Consider the following 27,618-nt stretch of genomic DNA (forward strand, 5'->3'; position numbering starts at 1 on the left):
TGTCTGATTTGGTGTCATTACTGGGTTCTGAGTTGTTATAAGCAAAACTCAGACCAGAGAGAAGATGTAACTGAACCTTAGTATAGTTGCTATTAAAAGAATTAGTGGACAGCCAGGCTTGCATAGATAATTTACGACATCCTGTAGCTGGTCCTACACAAATTGGCCAGGATTCATACCTATAAGTAACATTGAAGGGAGTCCCTTCCTCTTGTTTAAAAAGAGGAAGGTGTGTATCTTCAGGTCCTGGTATCCAGGAAGAATCATTAATACAAATGGGGATCACAGAATCCCCCAAACCAATGGGTTTTAGTAATGGGGGGTTAGGTGTGTATGCCCAATAAGTATAATTTTTAGATTCAGCTGTTGCTAAGGGTATACTCACTGTGGTGGTGGTAAGAACATGGCAACAGCCAGACTGTTAGGAGTGACAGCTTTCCCTTTATTTTCTAAGATCTCCTCTGATTTCTGTGTTAATCTTTTAATTTATCCCCAAGTGGGGATCTTGGTCCAATTTGTCAATGGGAGGGGAATTGCTATGTTTGTTTCAGACTCAGATCCTTGAAACTCATTACTGGGGGGCTCTACGTCCTATGCAAAACATCTCTTCTGTGGGAGTTCACTCATGATATGGTTTCAGATGATGCGAGGGAATCTAAACAGGTGTTTCTGAATCACCTGGTGAAACACAAGTGAAACCCCTTCCCCAGGTTATCAGATTCCCCTACGCCATGTGTGCGTTACTGGATCATACCACCAAACAGGTGGTTTGGGGCAAATTTCTTTTTGTTCCTTTGTAAAATGCCATTCTGCTGCAGTGAAATCAGTATCTTGAAGCAAAAAATTTAGAGTGAATAATACTTTATATAACTTTTGCTGTGGGGGAAGCGACATTCCATCTCCCCTTTTTGTTTTTGTAACCTTTAAGAGATATAGCTCATTCTACAATAGTTTGTCCTTGGGGATTATAGGGGATTCCTGTATATTTTATAGACCAAGCCTTTAAAAAATCCCTAAAAGCAGAACTAGTCTAAGCCAGGCCAATGTTTGTTTTTATATTTTGTGAGAGGCCCATAGTAGCAAAGTAGCTACACAAATGTGAAATAACATGTCTTGTAGATTCTCCAGAGCAAGCAGTTCCCCAGATACAATTCGAGTTAGTATCAACCATGATATACACATAAGCAAGCTTTCCAGAGGATGGAATGTGAGTTACGTTCATCTGCTAGATCTGATGTGGCTTCAGGCCACAGGGATTAACCCCCCAGGCTTCTGTTGGAGAGGTGGTTATCACAACCATCTGACACTTAGAACAAGTCTGCACAATGTTAAGCTTGAGCCAAAGTGATATGAAACTTGGTTTTTAAACATTTTGAATTACAATGTGTCAGGTCATAAAAGGCTGATGCCTCTGTAAAGACTGGAAGTAAAAGGGCATCAGCTTGAGCATTTCTTTGTTAAAGGCCCTGGTAAATTAGTACTAGCCCAAATATGAGTAATGTAGAATGGAAACTGTCAAGTGTCTAATCACCTGTTGTAAATTTGTAAAAAGTGTATACAATGTGGATGGGATAGTATCCTTAATAGCTGCTATTTCTATATGTTTAGTGACATGTACAGAATATTGAGAATCAGATAAGATATCAACTGCTAGGGGAATATTTTGTAATGCGTGCGTCAGTCAGAATTTCTGCTTGTTGTGCAGAATATTCAGGTGTTTCAATAATTAGCATAAATGCACCTGTATATCCCGCTTTTCCTCGGCTAGTGCCATCTGTAAAAATGAAGAGTGGATGGAACAGGGTTGACACTAGTAATTCTAGGCAAAATCCATCTTGTTTGTTTTAAAAACTGCAAGATAGGCAAATCAGGATAGTGGTTGTCAATTTGTCCAACATAGTCAGCTAAAGCTAGTAGCCAAGATAATGAATTTTGAAGAGAATGTTTTAATTCTTTGGAGGTTAGTGTAGTGCAAATAAGGCAGGGATCCTGTCCAGTAAGCTGTTGAACACACTCTCTTCCTTTTAGAATTATAGTGGCTATCATATCTAAATAAGGGGTAACAGATTTTGTTTGTGAATTAGCTAAGAATATCCATTCAAGTATTAAAGGAGTTTGCATAATCAACCCAGTAGGGGAATGAGGGGTAGGAAAGACAAACAACTGGAAAGGCTCTAACAGGTCTATTCTATTTGGCAGTTTTGTACAGCTTGTTCTATAATTGTTAGCTCTTTCTCAGCCTCAGGAGTTAGCTGTCAGGAGCTATTAAGCTCTGGATTTCCTCTTAATAAAGAGAATAAATGGGATAAAAATAGGTTGGAATCCCTAAGTTATGTCAAATCCAGTTAATATCTCCTAGTAATTTTTGTAAGTCATTTAGAGTTTTAATTGAGTCTCTGTATACTTGCCCATTTTGTGGTTTGATTATAGTACAGGTGACTCTATTTCCTAAGTACTGAAAAGGTTCAGTGTATTGAAATTTATCAGGAGCTATATACAAGCCAGCACATTCCAAGCATTCCTTTAGCTTTAAAAACAATTCCTGCAGGTTATCAATTTCAGGTAAGGCACATCGTATATCATCCATAAAATGATATATGCATGAGGGAATTGCTGTGGCACTGGGTGTAAAGCCTTGGCTACAAAATTTTGACAAATAGTGGGACTGTTAAGCATACCTTGAGGTAATACACTCCATTGAAACCTTTCATGTGGCTCTTTTAAATTAATGGAAGGAACTAAAAAGGCAAATCTAGATTGATCATCAGGGTATAAAGCAATAGTGAAAAAACAATCTTTGGGGTCAATAACAAATAAATGCCAATACTAGGATTAGGTAGGCCAGGCTGTTAAGCACCCATTGGAACAGTGACAGCATTAACAGTGCTCAGATCAGTAAGTGGTCTCCATTTACCAGATTTCTTTTGTATAATGAACACTGGAGAATTCCAAAGGATAGAGGATTCAATAATATGTCCCTTGTTAAGTTGTTCATTAACTAATTCATGTAAAGCCTCCAATTTTTCTTGTTTTAGGGGCCACTGCTCTATCCACACAGGTTGATCAGTTTTTCAATTAAGAGGTGTGGGTATAGGTGGAGGAAGACTAAATGAGCAGTGGCCACTAGTGAAAAGGGGGCAGCTTAAAATCTTGAGCAGCCAAGGGGTAAATTCTTCCTTGTTGATTTTTGCCCAGTCCCAGTCCTGGTATATAACCTTGATTGAACATAATTTGGTGATTGACCTCGCTATATTGATTTGGAGGAATATATATCTCAGCATGCCATTGTTCCAAAAGATCACAACCCCACAGCGTGATAGGTATATTAGCAATATAAGGTTAGATAGTAGCTGGTTGTTTATCAGGCCCTGAACAAGACAATACCATAGCGCTTAGTCCTTGTGCCTGTCCCAGACCTACAATAGATATTGGAACAGGCCCAGTTGGCCATGCTTTAGCCCAATGTTGAGAGCAGATGATAGAAACACCATCTCCAGTATCTATTAAACCTTGAAAGTTTTTGTCACTTACATTGACTTGATAAGTGGGTCTGGATTCCAAAATATTTTCAGTGAGAAAAATAACAGCCTGGCCTGTGCTTCCAAATCCCCCAGAGCCCCGCTTTTTGTTTGAATGTCCTATAGCCACATAAGGTAGAATTAAAAGCTGAGCAATCCTATCCCCTTTAGAAATCTTCCAAGAAAGAGTGATAGAGACCATAACCTTCAAAATCATTGTCTATAACTCCGGTATGAATTTGAACTCCCTGGGAAGTCAGTCCCGATCTTCCTAAAAATAATCCAACTGTCCCCTGTGGAAGTGATCCAAATATTCCTGTTGAAATAATAGTTGGTGTCTCTCTAGGAGTAACAATAAAATCCTGACTACTACTTATATCAAGGGCTGTTTCCTAGGGTTGCTGGGGATAATTCCATGACATGGCATGGTAATTCTGATTGTTGCTGGCAGGAGTAGTTGGGAGACATTTGAAGAGTCTGAACAGAATAGGCTCCCTTGTTTGTCAGGGCTGGGAGCTTGCCCCAGAAGCCATTTCCCAAAGGTGGGGAACCATCCATATGAAATTTAGAATGCCATTGATTTGCCCAATGATTTCCTTTTTTACATTCTGGGAAAGGCCAGGGACATTCCCCTTTTGTGAATTGCCTTTTTGAACTTACATTCAACTCTTGTATGTCCAGGTTTCCCACAATTAAAACAAGTGCTGGGGGAATTTAGAGTCATAATCCAGTGATAGCCTGAACTAATAAATCAGCTTTAAAGGATTCAGTTCCCACTCCCTGGCAGAGCTTAACATAATCATTCAAACTAGCTATTCCTTTAAAAGGGTTATTACTTTCTTGCAATCAGTGTTAGTATTACCATAAGCCATAATATGACATCTGCCACCTCGCATTTGTAACTTGCCACTGGACTGCCTCGTGTAATCAGGCAATAAATTCAGTATAGGGCTTCTTAGGCCCCTGGAGAATTTTTTGAAAGGAAACAGAAGTCTGGCTTTTTGATTCCATTTTTTCCAAGGCCCTCAAGCAACACCATCACAATTGTTCTATGACTTGATCATTCATAAGTATTTGATCTTGCACTCTCCCCTGTGAACCTATCCCCGTAAGTTGTTACAATGAAATAGGCATACTATGAGTCTGATTATGTGTAGCCAGAGTCTCAGCAGGATCCTGCCACCAAGTTCTAAATTGAAGAAATTCCCCTGGGGCTAAGTGTTTTTGCTAATGTCAACCAATCTGCTGGAATGAGGCGATTGCCCTCTGCCACACCCTTAACTATTCCCACCGTGAATGGAGAATTCACACCATAATTTTGTAGTGCTTGTTTTAATTCCTTTAGGATTTTAAAAGGAAAAGGTTCATAAATAACCTCGTAGACTCCATTAGGGTTGTTAGGATCGACACCAGGAGCTCCCATGAATAGTCACGGGAAAGGCAGTACGAAAAGCCTTCAAATCTCCTTTCCGTTGTGCTGGCAAAATTCCTTTCTGTATGGATGAAAGATGAGGAGAGGGCATAGACTCTGGACTGAAGATGTTCCCTGCAAAAGCAGGTGGGTGGTGGAGGACAAGGGGAAGGAGGCAGAGGGAAAAAAAAATCCCTCATCATCCTCCTCGGGAGCTGAGGGAGCAAGGTTTTGCAGATGACTTGCCATTTCCCTCAGACTCCACATATTCTGGACTTTGAGGTTTTTCAAGAGTCATCATCACCTTCATCAAAAGAATCAGAAGTCTGCAAAGATTCCAGTACTGACTTAATTAACACCCACATACTCCAAATAGAAACAGGGAGCAGAGTTCCTTTTGCATGTTCTTTAACTTGACTCCAGCCTTTTCCCAGACTTTCAAATCTAAGGTCCTTATTGATGGGAACCAGCAGCAATATTTATCCACACTTACAACTATTCTAACAATCACCCTTCACTAACAGAAGCTCCTCCCGCCTTCAAGAGCTGTCTTAATAAACAAGTATATGGGTGACAGTGTTCTGCACTCTCAACAGTTCCCATTTTAACCCTGATTAAATGCCTGAAGGACTTATCAGTGGGAATTTTCAGAGGCCTCTCAACCGTCCCAGGTTCTGCATCACTGTAGTTTCTTTCTTTGGTAGCAGTCTTTCACTCCGCCCCATGTAAGGGTGCCAATTGTTGTCCTAATGGTCTGGGAGTGAGTGATGAGAATGAAGACAGAATACGAAATCTGGTGCAATGGGTCAGGGGTCCCTGCAGCCTTTATTGGACTGAGGTGCAGAGTCCACTCTGAGTCCAGCTTTTATTCCTAATTGCAGACTACAAGACTTTCTCAGATCTTTCTCAAGACAAACACTGTGTTAATCAAATACCCCTAAATGTCATAGACTACACTGACATCGTCCAGATCTCCTTGTTTTTATCCCAGGCCATTCCCTTCTGGGCTAGTCTTGGGAACAATTGGCAAATGCTTAGGCAGCAATCATGCCTGGTGCCAACCCAGTGTTCCAAGATCCATGCTTTCATGATCCCAGTCATACTCCCTTCTGGGTCTGACCTTGGGGTTTGTAACAAGGTGATTATTCTTAAGAAAAACATGAAAGATAATCATTAACACAGTTTCTTAATAAATGCTGTGTTTCCAGGTGCTGTTCCTGTGATTTCTCAAATTTCTCAAGGCTGTGAAAGTACATTATTAGGAACTCCCACTACACAACTGGACACCCATAAGCCAAAACAAACAAGAACATGAAGCTAAAGCTTATAATATATGCAAATATTAACTCAAAATGGATCACTTAACTGCAAAACATAAAACCATGAAAACTTTAGGAAAACATAAAAGAAGATCTCTGAGATCTGGAGCTAGACAAGGAGTCCTTAGATCTGACACCAAAACCAAGATCCCTAAAAGTAAAAAGTAATAAGCCAGACCTTATCAAAATTAGAAACTTTTGCTCTTCAAAAGACCTTGCTAAAAGGATGAAAAGATAAGGTATGTACTGGGAAATTTTTTTGCAAACTACATATCTAATAAAGGACTAGTATCATCTAGAATAAAGAACGCACGCTCACAATCCCAAGTTTTTTAAAAAAAATATTCAACTAAAAAATGAAGGCGTAAAAGACAAAGTCATATCACCACATTGGGTAGAGATGGCAAAAAAGCACATCATCATGAGCCACTAGGGAAATGGAAATTACAACCACAAAGAGATTATCACTATACACCTATCAGAATGACTGAGATAAAAAGTAAAAAAGTCAAATGCTGGGAGAGCTACTGAGAAAAACTGGGTCACTCATGTTCCTGATGGAAATATAAAATGGAAAAGCCACTTTGGAAAATGATTTGTCCATTTCTTGTAAGAGAAGCATTCATTTAAACCTACTCTCTTAAATGTTTATACCAGAGAAATGGAAATTTATGTTCATGCAAAAACTTTTAAAAAATGTTCAAAAGCAGCTTTATTTTTAAGAGCAAAATATTTTTCTCCCCTTAGGGTTCCCTTTTAGTAAGAATTTTGATTCAGAACAAAGTATAATTGCACATTAATTATACTAGAATGTTTTGTTCTAAAATGATTTATCTGACACTTAGTAAAAGTGATGAAAGATTTACCTTGTGTACTGTATTTGTCTCTGGTGGCCCTGATGGTAAAGAATCTGCCTGCAGTGTAGGAGATTTGGGTTTGATCCCTGGGTTGGGAAGATCCCCCAGAGAAGGGAATGGCAACCCACTCCAGTATTCATGCCTGGAGAATTCCATGGACTGAGGAGCCTGGAAAGCTATCGTCCATGGAGTTGCAAAGAGTCAGACACGACTGAATAGCTAATACTTCACTCTCACTGTATTTGTAAAGTCTCCTTCTCTTTTGAATTCTGTAATATGATTAAAACACAAAATAAAAGTAATCTTTACAATAAAAGGTAACATTTACTAAGCATTAACTATGTAGTATACATTTCTATAGGCTTTATATGTATTTACTCCTTTAAACTGCAGACAACAATGATGAAATTTGTGATATCAATGTATTAGTAAGGAAGAAACTAAAACAAACAGGGGTTAAGTAACTTTCCCAAAGAAACACCCAGACAGTAAATGGTGGAGCTGAAATGATGCTGAACAAAAGAATGATGCTGAACGAGAGAACCTTACCTTTTAGGGTTGAGCTCTCATATGAATCACTGTTTAGCAAAGATTGAAATATGATGGAAAGTAATTCTGTACTTATATTAATCTAGTCTTTTTAAACTATATACTCTCTGAAGGTGAATTACTCATGAGTTTATATAAAAACAGGATACTCATATTCATAATTTGAATTTTCTGATATTTCAAAGTCAAATGTTATGGATAAACATGGAAAGGATTTACTAATTTTTCACACAGTCTTTCTCCATTATGAGGTTTCTGATGTTGAGTAAGGTGTGAATGACATCTAAAGTCCTTGCCATATGCATTACATTTATAAGGCTTCCACCAGAATGAATTCTCTGATGTTAAGTTGTGATTGACAGTTAAAGGCCTTCCCACACTAGTTACATTTGTATGTTTCTCACCAGTATGAACTCTCTGATAGTAAGTTAGCTGTGAGCTATAAATAAAAGTCTTACCACATTCCTTACATTCATATGGTTCCCAGTATGAAATATCTGATGTAGCTCAAGTTGTGAGGCACAAAATAAAGATCTTCCCACACAGCTTACATTCCTAGGGATTCTCACCTGTATGAATTTTCTGATGTCGAGACAGTTGTGAGCCATAAGCAAAGGCCTTTCTACATTCTTTACATTCACAGGGTTTTTCACCAGTATGAATTCTCTGATGCCGAGTAAGATATGAGCTACAAATAAAGGCTTTCCCACATTCCTTACATTCAAAGGGTTTTTCACCAGTATGAATTCTCTGATGCCGAGTAAGATATGAGCTACGAAAAAAGGCTTTCCCACATTCCTTACATTCAAAGGGTTTTTCACCAGTGTGAGTTCTTTGATGTTCAGCAAGGTGTGAACCACAAATAAATGATTTCCCACATTCTTCACATTCATACGGTCTATCACCAGTATGAATTCTCTGATGTTTAGTAAGTTGAAAGCGACGAATAAAGGACTTTCCACATTCATTACATATGTAGGGTTTCTCACCAGTATGAAGTCTCTGATGTTGAAAAAGTTGTGAACTCTGTGTAAAGGCCATTCTACATTCTTTACATACATATGGCTTTTCACCAGTATGAATTCTCTGATGCTGAGTAAGATATGAACCACGAATAAAGGCTTTCCCACATTCCTTACATTCAAAGGGTTTTTCACCAGTGTGAATTCTTTGATGTTCAGTAAGGTGTGAACCAGAAACATATGATTTCCCGCATTCTTCACATTCATATGGTTTCTCACCAGTATGTGTCCTCTGATGTCGAATAAGCTGTGAGCCATAGTTAAAGGCTTTTCCACACTGCTTACATTCATGTGGCTTCTTACCTGTATGGATCCTCTGATGTTCAGTAAGTTGTGAGCCAAGGATAAAGGACATCTCACAATCTTTACATTTATAAGGCTTTTCACCAGTATGAAATCTATAATGTGGAGAAAGCTGTGAACTATAACGAAAGGCTTTCCCACATTCATTACATACATAGGGTTTCTCACCAGTATGAATTCTCTGATGTCTGGTAAGGTGAAAGCCACGAATAAAGGACTTTCCACATTCATTACATATGTAGGGTTTCTCACCAGTGTGACGTCTCTGATGTTGCAAAAGATATGAACTCTGTGTAAAGGCCATTCTACATTCTTTACACACATACGGCTTTTCACCAGCATGATTTCTCTGATGGTGAGTAAACTGTGAACCATGAATAAAGGACTTTCCACATTCCTTACACTCATAGGGTTTCTTACCAGTGTGAATTCTCTCATGCTGAGTAAGTTCTGAGTCACAAATAAAAGTCTTTCCACATTCTTTACATTCAAAGGGTTTTTCACTAATGCGAATCTTTTGATGTTGAGTAAGGAGGGAGCCACGATTAACGGCTTTTCCACATTTCTTACACTGATAGGGTTTCTTAGCAGCATGAACTCTTTGATGGTAGGTAAGTTGCGAGCCACAAAAGAAGGCCTTCCCACATTCATTACATTCATAGGGTCTTTCACTAGTGTGAATTCTTTGATGATAAATAAGTTGTGAGGCACAAATAAAGGCTTTTCCACACTCTTTACATTCATAAAGTTTCTCTCCAGTATGAATTCTTTGATGATAAATAAGTTGCGAAGCACAAATGAAGGCTTTTCCACATTCCTTATCATAGAGTTTCTTAGGAACATGAACTCTATGATGGTAAGTAAGCTGTGAGTCCTTAATAAAGGCCATTCCACATTGTTTACATTCACAGAATTTTTCATCAGAATGATTTTTCTGATGCTCAGTTTGTTGAAAGCCAAGGATAAAATACTTTCTGCATGCTTTACATTCATCAAATTTTTCAGATGAATGAATTCTCTGTTGTAAAGTAAGGGATATAGTCTGACTAAAATTAGGCATTTCTTCATAGATTACTAGTTGTCTAGAAACCTCTTTATTTCCTAGTTGTCTTTCAAACTGGTCTCCGCATTCCCTATCATTTTGAAAACTTTTATACTCATACTTATGGCTTTTAAGTTGTTCTATTATTTCCCACTGAGATGCTTCTAGTTCATAAATTTCTCTTGTTGATGGTATCTTCTTGGTTTCACACCTGGATTCCCAGTCTATAAGATAACAAGTAAACAAATGTTAATTTCAGATTCTTGGAAAAATGAAATTTCTATGGTTATAAACAGCCAACTCAAACTCAGTATCATAAAATGTCAATGGAACCAATGGAACAGGAAAGAAAAACCCAGAAATAGACACAATTATAAGTGTAAATTTAGCCCACAATAAAGGTAGCAGCCAAAATCAGTTGAGGAGATGGACTCTTTCTTAATAAATGAAAGCAATAAACATAAGGATAAACACAGGCGACACTGATCTGAGAAAGATCCCCAGGGTTCTCCTTGTGCATGCTCAATCATTTTTGACTATTTACAGCCCCATAGACTGTAGCCCACCAAGCTCCTCTGTCCATGGAATTTTCCAGGCAAGAACACTGGAGTGAGCTGCCATTTCCTACTCCAAGGAATCTTCCCAGCCCAGGCATTGAACTCTGTGTCTCTTGCACTGGCAGGCGGATTCCTGACCACTGTGCTACCTGGGAAGCCCAGGGTTCTTACTTGATGCAAAGAATTAAACTTTCCTTCTCCCTTAAAATAAAAACAACAAAAAAGCCCACCACATAGCATAAGGATAAACATTAAAAAAAAAAAAAAAAAGTTGAAATTGCATCAGTACCTTAGACATTATATAGGATATATTCCAAATGGAACAGATGTCCTTACAAAAATGAAAACATACAAATAACTAGAATAAAACTTAGGAGATTTTTCTATAACCAAGGAATGGGGAAAGTTTTCCAAACCATAACTTGATTAAAAAAAAAAAAAAAAAGAATCACATTAGAGTTAAAAAAAAAAAAAAGGCTAGCATGTCAAAAATACATTAAGAAAAGTAAAATGACAAGCTGGGAAAAAACAGAAAACTAAAGATATCTATACTTATGTTAAATCTATCTCAAAATTGTACTAGCAGGACGTCCTTGACAGTCCAGTGATTATGACTGCACTTTCACTTCAGGGGGCACAGGTTCAAATGCTTGTCAGGTGACCAAGATCCTGCATGCTGCATAGCAAGGCCAAAAAACAAAAAAAAATAATTAAAAAAAAATTCTTAATTGCACTAACAAAAGAACTCTAATGCATAAAGTCTTTATTGAAGCATAATGTGTTACAGAAAAAGAGTAAAATAGCCCAAATGTCCATCACTAGGTGGCTGGTTGGAAATAATTCATGGCATAGCCACATCGTGGAATACTATGAAGCCGTTAAAAAGGAATATCTCTTCATATTAATATGGAGTGCCAATTGAAATACACTGTTAATTGTAAAAGAAATGTCAACAAAAGTATGTACAGTTATGCTCTTTGGTTTTTTTTAGCTATGGTCTTTTTATCTTAGGAAGGAGAGAAGTGGAAGAAGTATAAATGTAAAATACACATTTGCTTATTTTTAAAAAGGGGGGAGGAGTAAACCCCATAGTTACAGGGTGGGAAATGTGAAGAAGCCAGGGATAGAAGTCAGATTTCTTTGAATATAATCTGTTTTGGACATTTGACTTTGGTAATACATAATTATATTGCATAATTGTAAAACAAAATTAAATTACAAGAAAGCATAGCTTAAAAATTCAAAACAGCAACAAAAAATAAAACCCATATTTACAATTGGTAGCATAACCATAGAAGGAAACTACTTCACATAACTTTAAAACATAGCAATTTGTGACATATACCCTATGAAGGGAATCGAAAATGGGCAAAACAATTATCTCAAATTGTTTTGAGTAATCATATTATTACTGGTAGTATAGATCTTATTTTAGAGGCTTCCTGTATAATGTGGAATAGAGTAGGTAATCATGATATTCTAATCCCACTATTCTTAGTGTCCATGATAACTGGGACTCTTGGCATGAAAGAAAATAGATGCAGCTATTAAGTTTTTTAAAAGGGTTAAATAAAAAGCCTATAATTTAGATTAGAATTGAATTGGTATGAACTCATGTTATAGTTTATCTTTTGTTTTTAAATAAAGACTTTATTTCTTAGAGTAGTTTTAGGCTTACAGAAAAACCAAATAAAGTCCAGAGAGTTCCCACATACCCCCTTTCTTTGTTCCTCCAGGTTCCCTTATTAGTTATAACTTAACATTTTGTATTGGTTCAGTACATTAGTTAAAACTGAAGAATCTATATTGATACATTACTTTATTTCTGTTCTCCCTAACTCACCTTAGCCACACTTGTTTATCTGTTGATCCTCAAAAGCATCAAACTCATTCCTACCTCTGACTTCCTCTACTATTACTAGTCTCTCTGCCTTAAACAAGTCTTCTTGGGAATTTCATGGCAGTCCTTAGGACTCTGCACTTTCACTGCCAGAGGCCTGTATCAGACCCTGGGGAACCAAGATCCCACAAGTCTCAAGGTATGGCCAGAAAACAAACAAAACCCAGAAAACTAAACAAAATAAAAAACTGTTCTTATCCTAGAATTTGCATGGCTTACTTTACTCATCAGTTCAGTTCAGTCACTCAGTCATGTCCAACTCTCTGCAACCCCATGAATCGCAGCACGCCAGGCCTCCCTGTCCATCAACTCCCAGAGTTCACTCAGACTCAAGTCCATTGAGTCAGTGATGCCATCCAGCCATCTCATCCTCTGTCGTCCCCTTCTCCTCCTGCCCCCAATCCCTCCCAGCATCAGAGTCTTTTCCAATGAGTCAACTCTTCGCATGAGGTGGCCAAAGTACTGGAGTTTCAGCTTTAGCATCATTCCTTCCAAAGAAATCCCAGGGCTGATCTCCTTCAGAATGGACTGGTTAGATCTCCTTGCAGTCCAAGGGACTCTCAAGAGTCTTCTCCAACACCACAGTTCAAAAGCATCAATTCTTCGGAGCTCAGCTTTCTTCACAGTCCAACTCTCACATCCATACATGACCACAGGAAAAACCATAGCCTTGACTAGACGGACCTTTGTTGGCAAAGTAATGTCTCTGCTTTTCAATATGCTATCTAGGTTGGTCATAACTTTTCTTCCAAGGAATAAGTGTCTTTTAATTTCATGGCTGCAGTCACCATCTGCAGTGATTTTGGAGCCCCCCAAAATAAAGTCTGACACTGTTTCCACTGTTTCCCCATCTATTTCCCATGAAGTGATGGGACCAGATGCCATGGTCTTCGTTTTCTGAATGTACTTTACTCATGTCTCCCCTCAAGTGTGAGCATCTCAGAGAATCATCCTTAACCACTCTCTCTAAAAGAACACCCACCCCATTACTTTGTGATTTTCTCTGCCTTTTGTTTTGCTTCATTAAAATCATCATTCTTTGTATGTTTTTATTTGCTACTATTATATTTCTTCTGCTATATCAATGGGGATAGAGAATTTTTCTTGTTTACTGCTATATTCTCAATACTTAGAATACAGAGGGTATTTTAAAATATTTGCTGGATAGACTCTCATACAGGTGTCACTGGATCAGAAATATAAAATAGTAAAATGAATACCATTGGAAAAGGAAGGCAATCTCCTGTTTGAAAATACAGGAGAAATGAAAGAAAATCAGGAAAGTGGTAAATGGAACAAAACTGGAAAGGGGGCATGTAGGAACTCTCTGGGCTTTATTCAGTTTTTCTGTAAGCCTAAAATTACCTTAAGGTATTCCTTAGGTAAACAGTTTTGTCCTCCAGGGCTCAGGATTTTTACTTCACAGGTCTAGGAGGAAAAGGCATTAGTTGGGTCTTTGAGAACTTCCAAGCTAATAACTCAAAGATGTGGCCAATTAAGCAACTGGCCAAAAAAAGCTAAAATTAAGCAATTTTAACAATGGCCTCCCTTTGCCTGATCATCAACTACTTACCTGGGCTCAGATCTCTTGTCACCTCCTGTACAACCTTCCAAGGTTCTTTCCCTTGCTCCAATAAGGAGAGCACATCTAGCTTAGAAATGGAAACTCCTGTTTATAAGTGGAAATGGATATGGTTACACTCTGTTTAAAATGGAGCACATTGTTCAGCAAGTAACAAGGTCAATTGTAGAAAGATTAAGATGAAGGGTCTATGTAGAATACAGAAGATACAGATGCCCAATGGAGCTGTCCATTTCTAAGTCTATAAAGCACAAAACATTTATTTGGGACTAGAGGTCTGAAATTCAGCTAGGCACTTTGAAACTTTTCTAAATTTCACAAAGACGGGTTGAATTATTAGGAGCAGACAAGCTTACCCACTGAGACCAGGTTGCTGTAGTTCTCCAGCATCACATCTCTGTACAGATCCTTCTGTTCCAAATCCAGGTATGCCCATTCCTCCTGTGAGAAGTCTATGGCCACATCCTTGAACAATACTAACCTCTGAGATGACAAACCCAGTGTTAATGGTAAAACAAACAAAAAAATATTTTCTAGAAGTAATGAGAGAAGAAAAGTGTTACATAAAGTGGCCCAGAGAGAAAAGAGTTTGCAATAAGGTTAAGTAATGGAAAGGAAATTATGTGATAAATGTAGAGCACCTACTTAGTTTCTAAACATTCCTATTACTCTGTTATAGCTTCTCATGAACAGTTACAGGAATGAACAAAAGCCAGGTGAGTAGAGTTCTCTGATTAAATGAAATACTCTGTGCAAGCCCATGCATGAATGCTGTCGCTTCAGTCATATCTGATTCACTACAACCCTATGTACTATAGCCCACTGGGCTCCTCTGTCCATGGGATTCTCCAGGCAAGAATACTGGAGTGGGTTGCCATGCTCTCCTCCGGGGGTTTTCCCAACCCAGGGCTCAAACCCACATCTCTTATATCTCCTGCATTTGTGAGGCGGGTTCTTTACCACAAGCACTACCTGAAAAGCCTGTGTAAGCATATAACACATGCAAATTCCCAAATAAGTTGCAAGTTCTTTCCTCCCCTCTTCCCTTTAAAGAACTGAAAATAAGTAAGAGAAAGGATGGAAGGGAGGGAAGAAGGAGAGGATGGAAGAAAGAAGGAAGGGAGAAGAAAAACAAACCTGATGGCCCATCCAAATATCTTTTAAAATATTTATCTTAGAAAATAAGATTTTTATATAATTTAAGGGTTTATTTCCAACTTAAGCCTCAGAATAACTTAGCAATAATTTTCTCCCTTGTCCTGGCAAATCCTTTCATAGTCATCATTTTTACAAGGTATATGATATAATATATCATATTATGATTGTAATCATTTTCTTTCCTTTTTAAAAAACATTTTATTTATTTTTGGCTACACTGGACTTTTGTTGCTGCACTCGGGCTTTCTCTAGTTGTGGAGAATGGGAGCTACTCTCCCTTGTGGTATGTGGACCTCTCATTGTGGTGGCTTCTCCTGTTGCAGAGTACGGGCTCTAGTCAGGTGGGCTTCAGTAGTTCCCAAACACAGGCTCAGTAGTTGCGGCTCGTGGGTTTCAGAGCTCAGGCTCAGAAGTTGTGGTGCATGGGCTTAATTGCCCCATGGTATGTGGGATCTTCCCAGACCAGGGCTTGAACCAGTGTTCCCTGTATTGCAAGGTGGCTTCCCAACCACTGGACCACAGAAGCCCTGTAATAATTTTCTTTTCCTTCCTTTCCCTCCTCCCATCCCATGCAATGTACAGCTAATGGGATCTTAGTGCCCTACCAGAGACTGAACCCCAGCCCTCGGCAGTGAAGGTGCAGAGTTCTAACCACTGGACCACCAGGTAATTCCCTGCAATCATTTTCTTATTTTTTGGTATTTAGTTTGTATTCCTTCTCTAATGTCAGTTCCATTTCTAAATTCTCAAATACCTCATTCTCTGGCTCTGTTACCAGTCATCATTGCTCACTGTACACATCGCTTATTCTGAGCAACAGAAAGCCAATGAAAGATGACCTAAACTCACACAGACATGGTCCTTGACTTACACATGTTATTCAGATTCAAAACGGACGTTGTCACTGGTATTCACCTCTGAGATATTCACCGACATGATACTCTCTTTGTTCTCAGTCCTGCATTTGATCACATTTCAATCTTAAAAGCCTCACAGACCAAAGATCTCACCACATTCTGAGATAAACAGCAATTTCTATCCTAATCATCCAGAAAATAGAGTCAATGACAAAGACTGAATTTTGTATATGCAGTCCCATCTCATCAAACCACAATGACAGGAGAGGTTCTACTCTTTTCTTAATATGTTTCCTGATTTGCAGAATGGATCCCAAATATGGCTAGAGAAGAGAGGGCTGGGGCTTAGTAAGGCAGAAAATCTGGAGGTAAGAATATTGAGCATTCATATCCTAGAAAACAAGACTATTTGATGAAGGGAAGAAAAAACATCAACTTACATGGGGCATGGCTTAGAATGGCAAATTATTAGTCCTCCTCTGGCTTCTTCTTGTGGAAAAGTGCAGAGTCCTGAGAAGAGAGGGTCAGGAAGTAAAAGGAACCATGAGAACAGGCTTGCTTCTAAATGACTAAGTTAAGATAAATACTTCCTTCCCTTTTCATGGCACTTGGTCCCTTCCATGCCCTAATACACATACTGAGATTTGCAGAAATCTAAAAAATCAAATGCCTTCCTCAATACCAAAAAACACAGATACAGAATTAATTTATGCTAAAGCAGTACCCAATTCCTATGATGTTCTTAGGGTTCTCTGACCTGAGTGGTTCACATTTTCAGACTAGGGGACCCTGATCCAACATGTACCCAAGTCATGCCTGCTTCAAGGATTTTAATGGGCCCTCAGGCCTAGAAGTGTACTATATCCATGTAGGCCAAATCCTGGAACAAAGACTTCATACAACTAAGATCTGTGTTTTTTCCCCAGTTCTAACACACTACATACCAGAGCGTGCCTCCCTGACTTGTTCTCATGTTCCAGGTGAAAGAAGTATTTTGAGTTCAAAGTTTCATTCAGGCCACATGAAGTCACACTAGACTCATCCACTAACCAAGGAACAAACCCAAAGCATCCTTTTCTGTTTGTTTTTTTTTTTTTTAATTGGAGGAAAATTGCTTTACAGTGCTGTGTTGGTTTCTGCTGTACAACAATGTGAGTCAACCATAGTGTACATATATTTCCTCCATCTTGACCTTTATTTTTAATTGTATTTATTTATTTTGGTCATGCAGCTTGTAGGATCTTAGGTCTCCAACCAGGGACTGAAACCTGGGCTCTCGGGAGTGGAAGTGAGGAACATTCTTTAACAGGAAACTGCCTGGGGACTTCCCTAGTGATGCAGTGGTTAAGACTTTGTGCTTCCACCACAGGAGGAACAGACTCAATCCCTGGTGGGGGAGCCAAGATCAGGCATGCCGCATGACTCGGCCATAGGAAGAAAAACTGGATATTCGTCTTTTTATTGTTGAGTTGTAATAATTCCTCACACACTCTAAAAGAATCTAATTCCTTCTTGAACATGAAATTTTCAAATTTTGGATCCTGCTTTGTAGGCTATACACCTGGAGCGTCCCAGGTGGCACTAATATTTAAGAACCTGCCTGCCAATGCAGGAGACATAAGAGACGTGGGTTGGATCCCTGGATCAGGAAGATCTCCTGGGGAAGGGAATAGCAACCCACTCTAGTATTCTTGCATGGAAAATCCCATGAACAGAGCAGCCTGGCAGGGTTGCAAAGAGTTGGATACAACTGTAGTGACCTAGTGTACATGCATTGTGGGCTATATTTTCACTTTCTTTCCTTTGAAGCTGGTAAGTTTTTAATTTTGAGGAAGTCCAATTTATGTATATATTTTTTCCCTTTGGCTGCTTATACTCTTACATTTAGGTTGATGGTGCATTTTTGTGTGTGGCATGAGGTACCATGAGCCTGTGATAAATATTTCACAAGTGCTATCTTGACTCAACACTGATGTTATGGCTAAAAACTCTCACTTCCTCTTCACAGGAAGTTGGCTAAACACCCTCCTTATATACTTCTCTTATCAAGGTCTAACACAATATAGCTTTGCTGGGCTACCCATGGATACCTCAGTAGCCTTGCCATTGTAATTTTCACTACATCCATCTTCTTCCACAAGCACAGGTACGACATTATATGGATGACCTCCTCCTCCATAAATGGAGATTCATTTAACATGCTCATTAAGGACGTAAAAATACTCACAAAAGAGCTTACAAAAAGAGTCATAGGCCATTGCCTCATGCGTAATGTAAAGCCCTTACACTGTGGTAAAATTCCTGAAAAGTATTGGTAAAACTGGACAGCTCTACCCCAGACACTGTCCATAAACTGCTGTGAAATCTCTCAGGGACCATAAAGTCAAGTCTTATTCAGGTCTGGAAGCAACATATCTCCTTACTGACAAATTTTAATCTCACTGATGCTGTCACTTACAAACCATCCCACCGTGAAAAGGAACTCATCCAACAAAAGGCTCCACAATCTCTTCAAATTAAAATCAGCAGTCACTTCCTGTTAGTGGCCTCAGAGACTGCCTCTTTGTAGAGGCCACAGCAATCTCTCATGCCTCTGAACCAACTATGGCGTCCGCCTACAGGCTAATGATGCAAGAAACTGCCCCCTTTGGCCCTATGCTGTGCATCATTAGAGTGACAACTGCTGGCTAGATGCTAAGATCTCTTGGAAATAAAGGCTTTCAAAGACCCTAAGCCTGGGAATCTCTGAACCAAGATGCCTATTATGCCTTGGATTATGGAATTGGCACTATCACAAGCTAAGTGCAAGTACTGAGGCCTCCTTGATACATCCTGTAAGTGTAGCCAAATTCTAGGCCTCTAAAATATTCCATTTACAGGAGGGACTGGTCTTCCCTATCCCTAGTCCCTTGCTGGATGTGATGGTGCTAGAGGAAGTCACCCCTCCCCCAGAGTCCTTGACTAGGAATCGCCTGGGATTAACCGAGTAGACAACAATGGCAGTTCACAGACCTTCTGGACAGCACCACCACCATCATGAGTGATGGAAGTCAGTGGAATGTTGCTGCTTTCCATCCCTTAACTAGCATGTTCCCCATAAAGGACAGGACCCAGGACCCAAGGGGCAGAACAAGTGGTCAAACTTTAGGAAGTCATCTTTGTACAAATGTCCTGACCAACTCATGGTTCTATCTGCATATTTTTACAAACTCTTGGGCCACTGCTCAAGAGTTTCCCCTTTAAGTGTAAAGAAATCTTACAGATACTGAAATCTTACAGATACTGAAACATAAATCAAAGTCACACATCTCTGCATATACAAGGCCCTTCCAGGACAATCCTGATTCCCTTCTGAGTTCCAGACATTACTGACAGTGACCAAGGCACACATTTAACTTCTCATAATACACAATGCTGGGCCCCTGAGAAAGGCATTCAATGGAACTTTCATTTCCCAATAGGTCCCAGGCAGCGGGTTTACTTAAGAGACATAATGATCTCTTTCAACAGCGCCCTTTTAAATGGCAGTGTATAAAAGGACCCCCTACATGTGTCTCTCTCTTACCCCAAGCCTTAATCTCTCCTAATTTAAGGCCCATTGGGTGACTCACATGTCAAAGAAACTTAAGGGAACTTCCTTATCACTATTTTCTGTCTGGAGCCATGTTAGGCATTACTGACAAAATGGAGGCACGCCCCAACCCCCTCTCCTCATCTCGCAGGCATGGCCCCGGGATGAAGGAGTTAGGCCTTGTGATTCTGACTTGTTCTTTCCTTTCTTCAGTTGACTTGGCTGGAAAGAATGTTAAGGTGCTTGAGAGAAGTATGAGAAAGCACAAAGCCTTCTACAGTTGTGCCCAGAAAATAATCTATAAAATAACCATTGACATTTGTTCAAGGATCTTTACAAAGAATGTTCCAGGATGGGCACATAGGCCACAGCTTGAGGCCAGGGGAAGGATTACTATCTGAGACCTGTTTGTGAGGGGAATGTTTATGGCAAAAGAAGTTTGGGGTTTAGGAATAATTAAGAATAGCTAGAAGCCTTTTTAGGAGATAGTGATCTTAAGATGCTAGGGGCAAACAGGATTTAGAAAGATAAGAAATAAACTGAGGAATGTGACATGAGTTACAACGTAATCACAAGTTAAGTATAGGACACATAAGAGAAAGTAGATAATAGATAGTAAAGCCGATTCTGAATCGCTGAAGGAGGAACTCTGTAGGACAACAATGATTTCTGGAGATAATAAATCTGGGTGGGGAAAACTAAAAATGTCAAACCTCTGACCTAATGCTTTTGTCAAAGTATAAAAGAAAACCTGAAGCTTGAAATAAACATGTAGTTCCATACTATAAGTCAGAGGCTACATCATCATCTGCCGACACCACTCACCCCTTCAGGCTGATTCCCTGGCTGCTGGAGCTGAACTCTGGCAATTTTCTATATTTAGAAGGGAATATGTCTCACCCTCCACACACATGAAGACATCACATATGAACTCTTTTAATAATAAAGTCTCCCTCTATCTTAATGGATTTTTCAATACTGCTGTCATTTCATCAGGGCTGGAAGTCAGATAGAGGGCACATACTCTCTTCAGACTCGTTAACTGTCCCATGGGAGAAGCATCTGTCCACCTAGTATGTGATCCATTTGAGCCTAACTTTCCCTCCCCAGGAAACCTTGCCCAATATTTGGATTATAAAGGATTGGAAATAAATCTGAGCTCTCTTTCTGATCCGTTCCATCAAATTCAAATTAGTGCTCCTAGGTTAAGCCTCTTAATCTATAGGAAATACAGAAAAACATGTTAATGATACAGTGGGAAACTATATGGAACAAATCACCCAGTTTCTTACAAATACATTGCAAATAGAGAGAGACAAAGAAGGGGAATAAGAAATCATGGTTTCTAAAAAAGACTTTACTAGGAAAGTTATAAATGAATCACAAAACATGGGTCTTATCTGAATCCAGATTCAAAGAAACCTCAAAATTTTTTAGTTATTTGCACCGTTCAGTTCAGTTCAGTTGCTCAGTCATGTCCGACTCTTTGCGACCCCATGGACTGCAGCATGCCAGCTTCCTTGTCCATCACCAACTCCCAGAGTCCACCCAAACCCATGTCCATTGAGTCGGTGATGCCATCCAACCATCTCATCCTCTGTCGTTCCGTTCTCCTGCCCTTAATCTTTCCTAGCATCAGGGTCTTTGCAAATGCGTCAGCTCTTCACATAAGGTGGCCAAAGTATTGGAGTTTCAACTTCAACATCAGTCCTTCCAATGAATATTCAGGACTGATTTTCTTTAGGATGGACTGGTTGGATCTCCTTGCAGTCTAAGAGAATCTCAAGAGTCTTCTCCAACACCACAGTTCAAAAGCATCCATTATTTGGCACTCAGCTTTCTTTATAGTCCAACTCTCACATCCATACATGACTACTGGAAAAACCACAGCCTTGACTAGACAGACCTTTGTTGGAAAAGTAATGTCTCTGCTCTTTTATACACTATCTAGGTTGGTCATAACTTTCCTCCCAAGAAGTAAGCGTCTTTTAATTTCATGGCTGCAGTCACCATCTGCAGTGATTTTGGAGCCCCCCAAAATAAAGTCTGACACTGTTTCCACTGTTTCCCCATCTATTTGCCATGAAGTGATGGGACCGGATGCCATGATCTTTGTTTTCTGAATGTTGAGCTTTAAGCCAACTTTTTCACTCTCCTCTTTCACTTTCATCAAGAGGCTTTTTAGTTCCTCTTCACTTTCTGCCATAAGGGTGGTGTCATCTGCATATCTGAGGTTGTTGCTATTTCTCCTGGCAATCTTGATTCCAACCTGTGCTTCATCCAGCCCGGCATTTTGCATGATGTACTCTGCATGTAAGTTAAATAAGCAGGGTGACAACATACAGCCTTGGTGTACTCCTTTTCCTATTTGGAACCAGTCTGTTGTTCCATGTCCATTTCAACTGTTGCTTCCTGACCCGCATACAGATTTCTCATGGGACAGGTCAGGTGGTCTGGTATTCCCATCTTTTTCAGAATTCTCCACAGTTTATTGTGAGCCACACAGGCAAAGGCTTTGGCATAGTCAATAAAGCAGAAATAGATGTTTTTCTGGAACTCTCTTGCTTTTTCAATGGTCCAGTGGATGTTGGCAATTTGGTCTATGGTTCCTCTGCCTTTTCTAAAACCAGCTTGAATATCTGGAAGTTCACGGTTCATGTATTGTTGAAGCCTGGCTGGGAGAATTTTGAGCATTACTTTATTAGCATGTGAGATGAGTGCAATAGTGTGGAAGTTTGAGCATTCTTCAGCATTTCCTTTCCTTGGGATCGGAATGAAAACTGACCTTTTCCAGTCCTGTGGCCACTGCTGAGTTTTCCAAATTTGCTGGCACATTGAGTGCAGCACTTTCATGTTTGCCCTGAGAGGAAGTCTAAGTACTGAGAGGGTAACAGGCAGGAAGGCCAGGGGTCTCCAGCTGGAGGAAATAGCCTGCAAGTGTCAGACATTTTTATCTCTCTTAAGCAGCAGGAGGAAACAAACCAGCGATATTTTTTCCTTCTCTATACAAATTTAAAAGGAGGTTTCTCTTAAAATTCTGTGTTGCCATAGTGACACCTGGTTTCACCTGAAGTTAACCAATGCCTTTTTCTTATGGAAATGTTTGTCTTAAGCTATGCTAATGTACTATACATTTACCCCAAACTCTGTCAATTTGGTTCCGCCTTTTGGCTCAGAACCTACTTGACAAACCAGTATGTTATACTCAGATATTGTTCCTCTAATCTATGTAAATGAAACTATTTGTATGGTGATCTGCCCTTCTTCAAGATTCAAGTTAATCACTTTATGGCCCAAGATAAACCATTTGGAGCCAAGATTATCCCAAAATGCATCTTATGGGTGAGGGGCCTGGTGCCATTCTGAGTTTTGAGACATTCCTTTCTTTCATTAACACACTGCTGGTGACTATATAACATCCAGCTGAAGACTAGCAGGGGCGTACTCTTTCTGCCCCCTTCTGATGCCTATGTCAGAAGCTTTCTCTATCTCCTTTATACTTTAATAAAACTTTATTACACAAAAGCTCTGAGCGATCAAGCCTCATCTCTGGCCCCAGATTGAATTCTCCTCCGGGGGCCAAGAATCCCGGCGTCATGATTCAACAACAACCTTTCAGTACTAACTGGACATCTGATTATTAAACAAGTATTGTTTACTTTAAGGGAAAATAATGGTATTGTGATTAAAATTTTAAAAAGACTCATCATTCTCATATACACTGAAATGTTTATGCCTGAAATCATACATATTTGAAAAATGAAGGCATCTGCTTCAGAATAACAGTGGGGTGGGTAGCCTGTGTGCATGCTAAGTTGCTTTAGTCAGGTCCAACTCTTTGTGACCCTATGGACTGTAGCCTACCAGGCTCCCCATCCAAGGGATTCTCCAGGCCAGAATCCTGGAGTGGGTCCCTCCTCCAGGGATCTTTCTGACCCAGAGATTGAACCCTTGTCTCTGCCATCTCCTGCACTGGCAGGTAGGTTCTTTACCATGAGCACCACCTGGGATGCCCCTGGGGTGGGCAGAGGTATAAATTAAACAAGACTGGCTATGAGTCAATCATTACTGGAGATGAGCAAAGGATGGTACATAGAGGTTCATTAATATTTTGTCTATTTTTGTATAGTTTTAATTTTTCAAAATAAAAAGTTAAAGAAAATGCTGATCATGGATCAGTGAATTGATTTTACCACACACACACAAATAAGGAAACAACCCCATGGTTTGAAAAGCTCTACAATAGCACATTAATAACTTTCTTAAGTTTTCTAACAACCAGAAAAGTACCTTGAATAAAACATAAAATCAGAAAAAATTAATTAGTAAAGTGATGACACAGCCTCTCTGAGGGAAAATATAGCAAGAACTTTTAAAATTTAAAGTTCACACGTAAGTAGGCCCAGAAAATGGCATTCATCCTACCAACAAACTTCTCAAACGAGTATTTACACAAGGATATTTATCCCATCACTGTTTACAATAGCAAAAGACTGACAAACACTTAAAAGGGGTCAGTTTTTTAAATTATAGAAGCATGAAATACAGTTCAGCTATAAAAAGAGAGTAACCCTTCATATACTAATATAGGTAGAGGATCCCCCTGAAAGTACTCAAGAAACTGGTCACAGTTTGCCTTTGAAGTGGGAAATCTACATGACAAAAGGCACAGCTGGGAGAGAGAATTCGCTGAACACTCTTTTGAACATTTTAAATACTTATAGTATCATCTCTTAACAAACCTGAGAAGAAAATACTAAAAGAAAGGCTTCAAGTTTCACTCTGTGGGATTTATTGTATTTCTTCAAAATTCATAGAAAAGGACTAAGCATACGGTGGTATTAAAATATTTGGCACATCAATATGGGTACCTCAGGTTAAAAGGAGAGATATGGAGTGCAACAGCTTCTTTGGGTCCATTCCTCTACCCTTCCCCCAACCCTGATTACTCTTTGGAATAGCAAGGCCCAAGAACCAGATCACTGAAAGGATCCTTGCTGTGGATTTTCAAGATATAGAAAGATAAATCCTGAAAATCCAGAAAGCAATACAGATACAAAAAAGACAAAAACAACTTACCTTAGATAAAATGCTTGATTGTCCAACAGCTGCTCTTCCCTTGGTCTCTGGTCACCTGTGTAAGAAAAGTTGGTAAGAATTAAAAAATCTTCAGACACCAAGCCTTTCTTTCAGGCAAGACAGATTTGTTAGAAACAACATCTTCTACTCCCCTTGTCCCACCCCCATGCTCCTGTTTTGCTCAAAGTTTTAATTTCCATTTCAGGGTCCAAGGATTTGTTAACAAAAGAAACCACTCAAACAATTTCAATATTTAATAGAGAATTATCTAACTTACTTTCAATACACAATCCTTAAAAGAAAAAAAAAAACAGAAACAGTAAAACTGTAACAGCATATACATCATCTACTTGGGAGTCCAGTAGCATCCAGAACCAAACAGCACAGGGAAATCCCCTCTAACAGCAATCTGGAGTCACAGTTTCGAAACAGTCCCCGGCGGTGCGTTCAACCCACGGGTGAGAATTCAAAATTGCAGTTCCTGCTTATAATTTCCGCGGAAAACTGATACCATCATCAGTTTGCTAGCAAGTTGCAGCTCTGAAACTCTATCTTTTTTACAATGCCGTTTATTTATCTAGCGAGTCAAAGGATTTCGTTAACCCGGGGTTAACGAATCTCAGATCTCCAAGGGCTCAAAAATCCCAAGACCCGCTCCCTATCTTATCTATGTGCCCCTCGGCTTCTTTGGAACAACCGGTGCAGTGTGGGACAGGCACGTAGTAAGGGCAGTGTGCTGGCAGGTCAGAAGCACTGCTTTCTTGTCTCTGAGGTCTGAACAAGACTACTTCCATTTAATTTCCCTAACAGCACCCTCATTCCTGAATTTAAAAAGACACTCAGCAGAAAGTTGGTGAGTGACTTGAGCAATGACGCCCCTCCTTTCCGGGAACCAGGGTGGAAGTGGAGAATCCCCACAGGTTCACCCGGTGGATTACTGAGGGGCGAGATTGAAATCTTACTACCTCCGTTTCTGTTTCTGGCTCTAAAATTCTTCTTCTGCGAGCAGGTCTCTGACTTGAAGACAAGTTCTTTACTTGGTCATTCGCGCAACGTCACACAACCTTACTGATGGTTGAAGGCACAATTACCACTCTCGCCAAGTGTTCACACACAAAATCATGCAATCTCATAGGCACATCACGTTACACACACACACACACGCGCGCGCGCTAACGCCTGAGACTCTAGACACGGCCGGTCTCTGCACCGCGGCTCAGACAACGCCTCACCTTCAGCTTCCCCGGCGTCCTGCAGGGTACCAGCGAACGAGGTAGTTTCACACTCCGCCCTCCCCACGCCGCAGGGCCGCTCAACTGGTTTAAATACAGCAGCGCTGAAAACTTGGTAGGAAGTGGCATAACACCCGCAGGTTTCTGGGAAATGTAGTCCAACACCGAAAGACCCGAGAGAGCCTGCAATCCAGAGCCCTCTTGGAGCCCTCTTCGGTACCTTAATCCTGCAAGGGTATCAGGCACGACCTGTGGGTCCTCCGCTGACTCCCGGGGGCAGGGAAGGGTGGGGGAGAATCACTCCGTTCGGCTGTAGTTCAGACTGTGAAGAGGACCCTCCGCGGGCATTCTGGAGGGAAGCTTATTTCCGCCATGGGGACTTCTGGGACTTGTAGTGTGTTTAAGAGCCCCAGCTCCAGGAGTTCGTGATGGACAGGGAAGCCTGGCGTGCCGCAGTCCATGGGGTCGCAAAAGAGTCGGACTTGACTGTGAGACTGACCCCTAGAACTAAGAGTCCCAGAGGGCAGAGTGGCATCGTCCTGTTCTCAGTCCCAGCTTGGGCGGGGCTGCGATGGGTGCCGCCAAAGAGTACTAGAGTCCGAAGGTCCTGGCAGGTGGAGGGGAAGATAGTGCAGATTCTGAGGAAACGGGAGAGGAATCCCCAGGCACTAAGCGCAGCCTGGCCTGTTGTAGGAGGGCATGAGAAGAGTGACCCTTCAGTGCTGGTGTGAGTACATTTGCTTCAGTTTGTGAGCTTGGGTGGAGTGGGGTTGGTGGTTGTGTAGCTGTTCCTGAGACTTTTTTTTTTTATTTATTTTTAATTGGAGGATCATTGCTTTATAACATTGTGTTGGTTTCTTCCATACATCAACACAAATCAGCCCTAAGTATATATATGTCCCCTTCTTCTTAACTTTCCCAACCTACCCCCTCCCCATCCCACCTGTTTGGGTTGTCACAGAGCACCAGGTTGAGCTCCCTGCCATCCTAAGCAAATTTCACTGGTTATCTAATTTTACATATGGGTAATGTGTATGTTTCAATGCTACTCTCTCAATTTGTCCCACCTTCTCCTTCCCCTGCCTGAGAAAGTTTTTATGATTTTTTTTTAAAGTATTTAAATACTCTTTGAACATAACATGCAAAAAAAAAAAAAAAGTGCCTAAATCATTAGAGTAGAGCTGGGTGAATTTTCTTACATTTCTTTTCCTTTTTTGATGGTTTTGTTCACTGCCTCCTGCAGAGTATTATGAACCTCTGTCCATAGTTTTCAGGCACTCTAACTACCAGATCTAATCCCTTGAATCTATTTGTCACCTCCACTGTATAATCATAAGGGATTTGATTTAGGTCATGGCTGAATGGCCTAGTGATTTTCCCCTTAGTTAGACTGAATTTTGCTATAAGAAACTGATGATCTGAGCCACAGCCAGCTCCAGGTCTTGTTTTTGCTTAAATCAAATCCCTTATGATTATACAGTGGAAGTGACAAATAGATTCAAAGGATTAGATCTGATACAGTGCCTGAATAACTATGGATGGAGGTTCGTGACAGTGTACAGGAGGCAGTGATCAAGACCATCCCCAAGAAAAAGCAATGCAAAAAGGCAAAATGGTTGTCTGACAAGGCCTTAAAATAGTTGAGAAAAGAAGAGAAGCTA

General features: G+C 40.0%; 1 protein-coding gene across 1 annotated transcript; it reads right to left on the bottom strand.

Annotated features, from left to right (window-relative positions):
* On the bottom strand, nt 7,250-26,066 carry LOC102172749 (zinc finger protein 420). Its single transcript, XM_013971144.2, has 6 exons — nt 25,958-26,066; nt 24,726-24,780; nt 16,516-16,585; nt 14,417-14,543; nt 14,052-14,147; nt 7,250-10,245 (listed from the first exon to the last, which is right to left on the bottom strand). Exons 3-6 carry the CDS (start codon nt 16,522-16,524, stop codon nt 8,210-8,212), a joined length of 2,268 nt encoding a protein of 755 aa, XP_013826598.2. The 5' UTR covers nt 16,525-16,585; nt 24,726-24,780; nt 25,958-26,066; the 3' UTR covers nt 7,250-8,209.

The sequence above is a fragment of the Capra hircus genome, chromosome 18 (genome assembly GCF_001704415.2).
Source record: "Capra hircus breed San Clemente chromosome 18, ASM170441v1, whole genome shotgun sequence".
Taxonomy (NCBI): Eukaryota; Metazoa; Chordata; class Mammalia; order Artiodactyla; family Bovidae; genus Capra; species Capra hircus.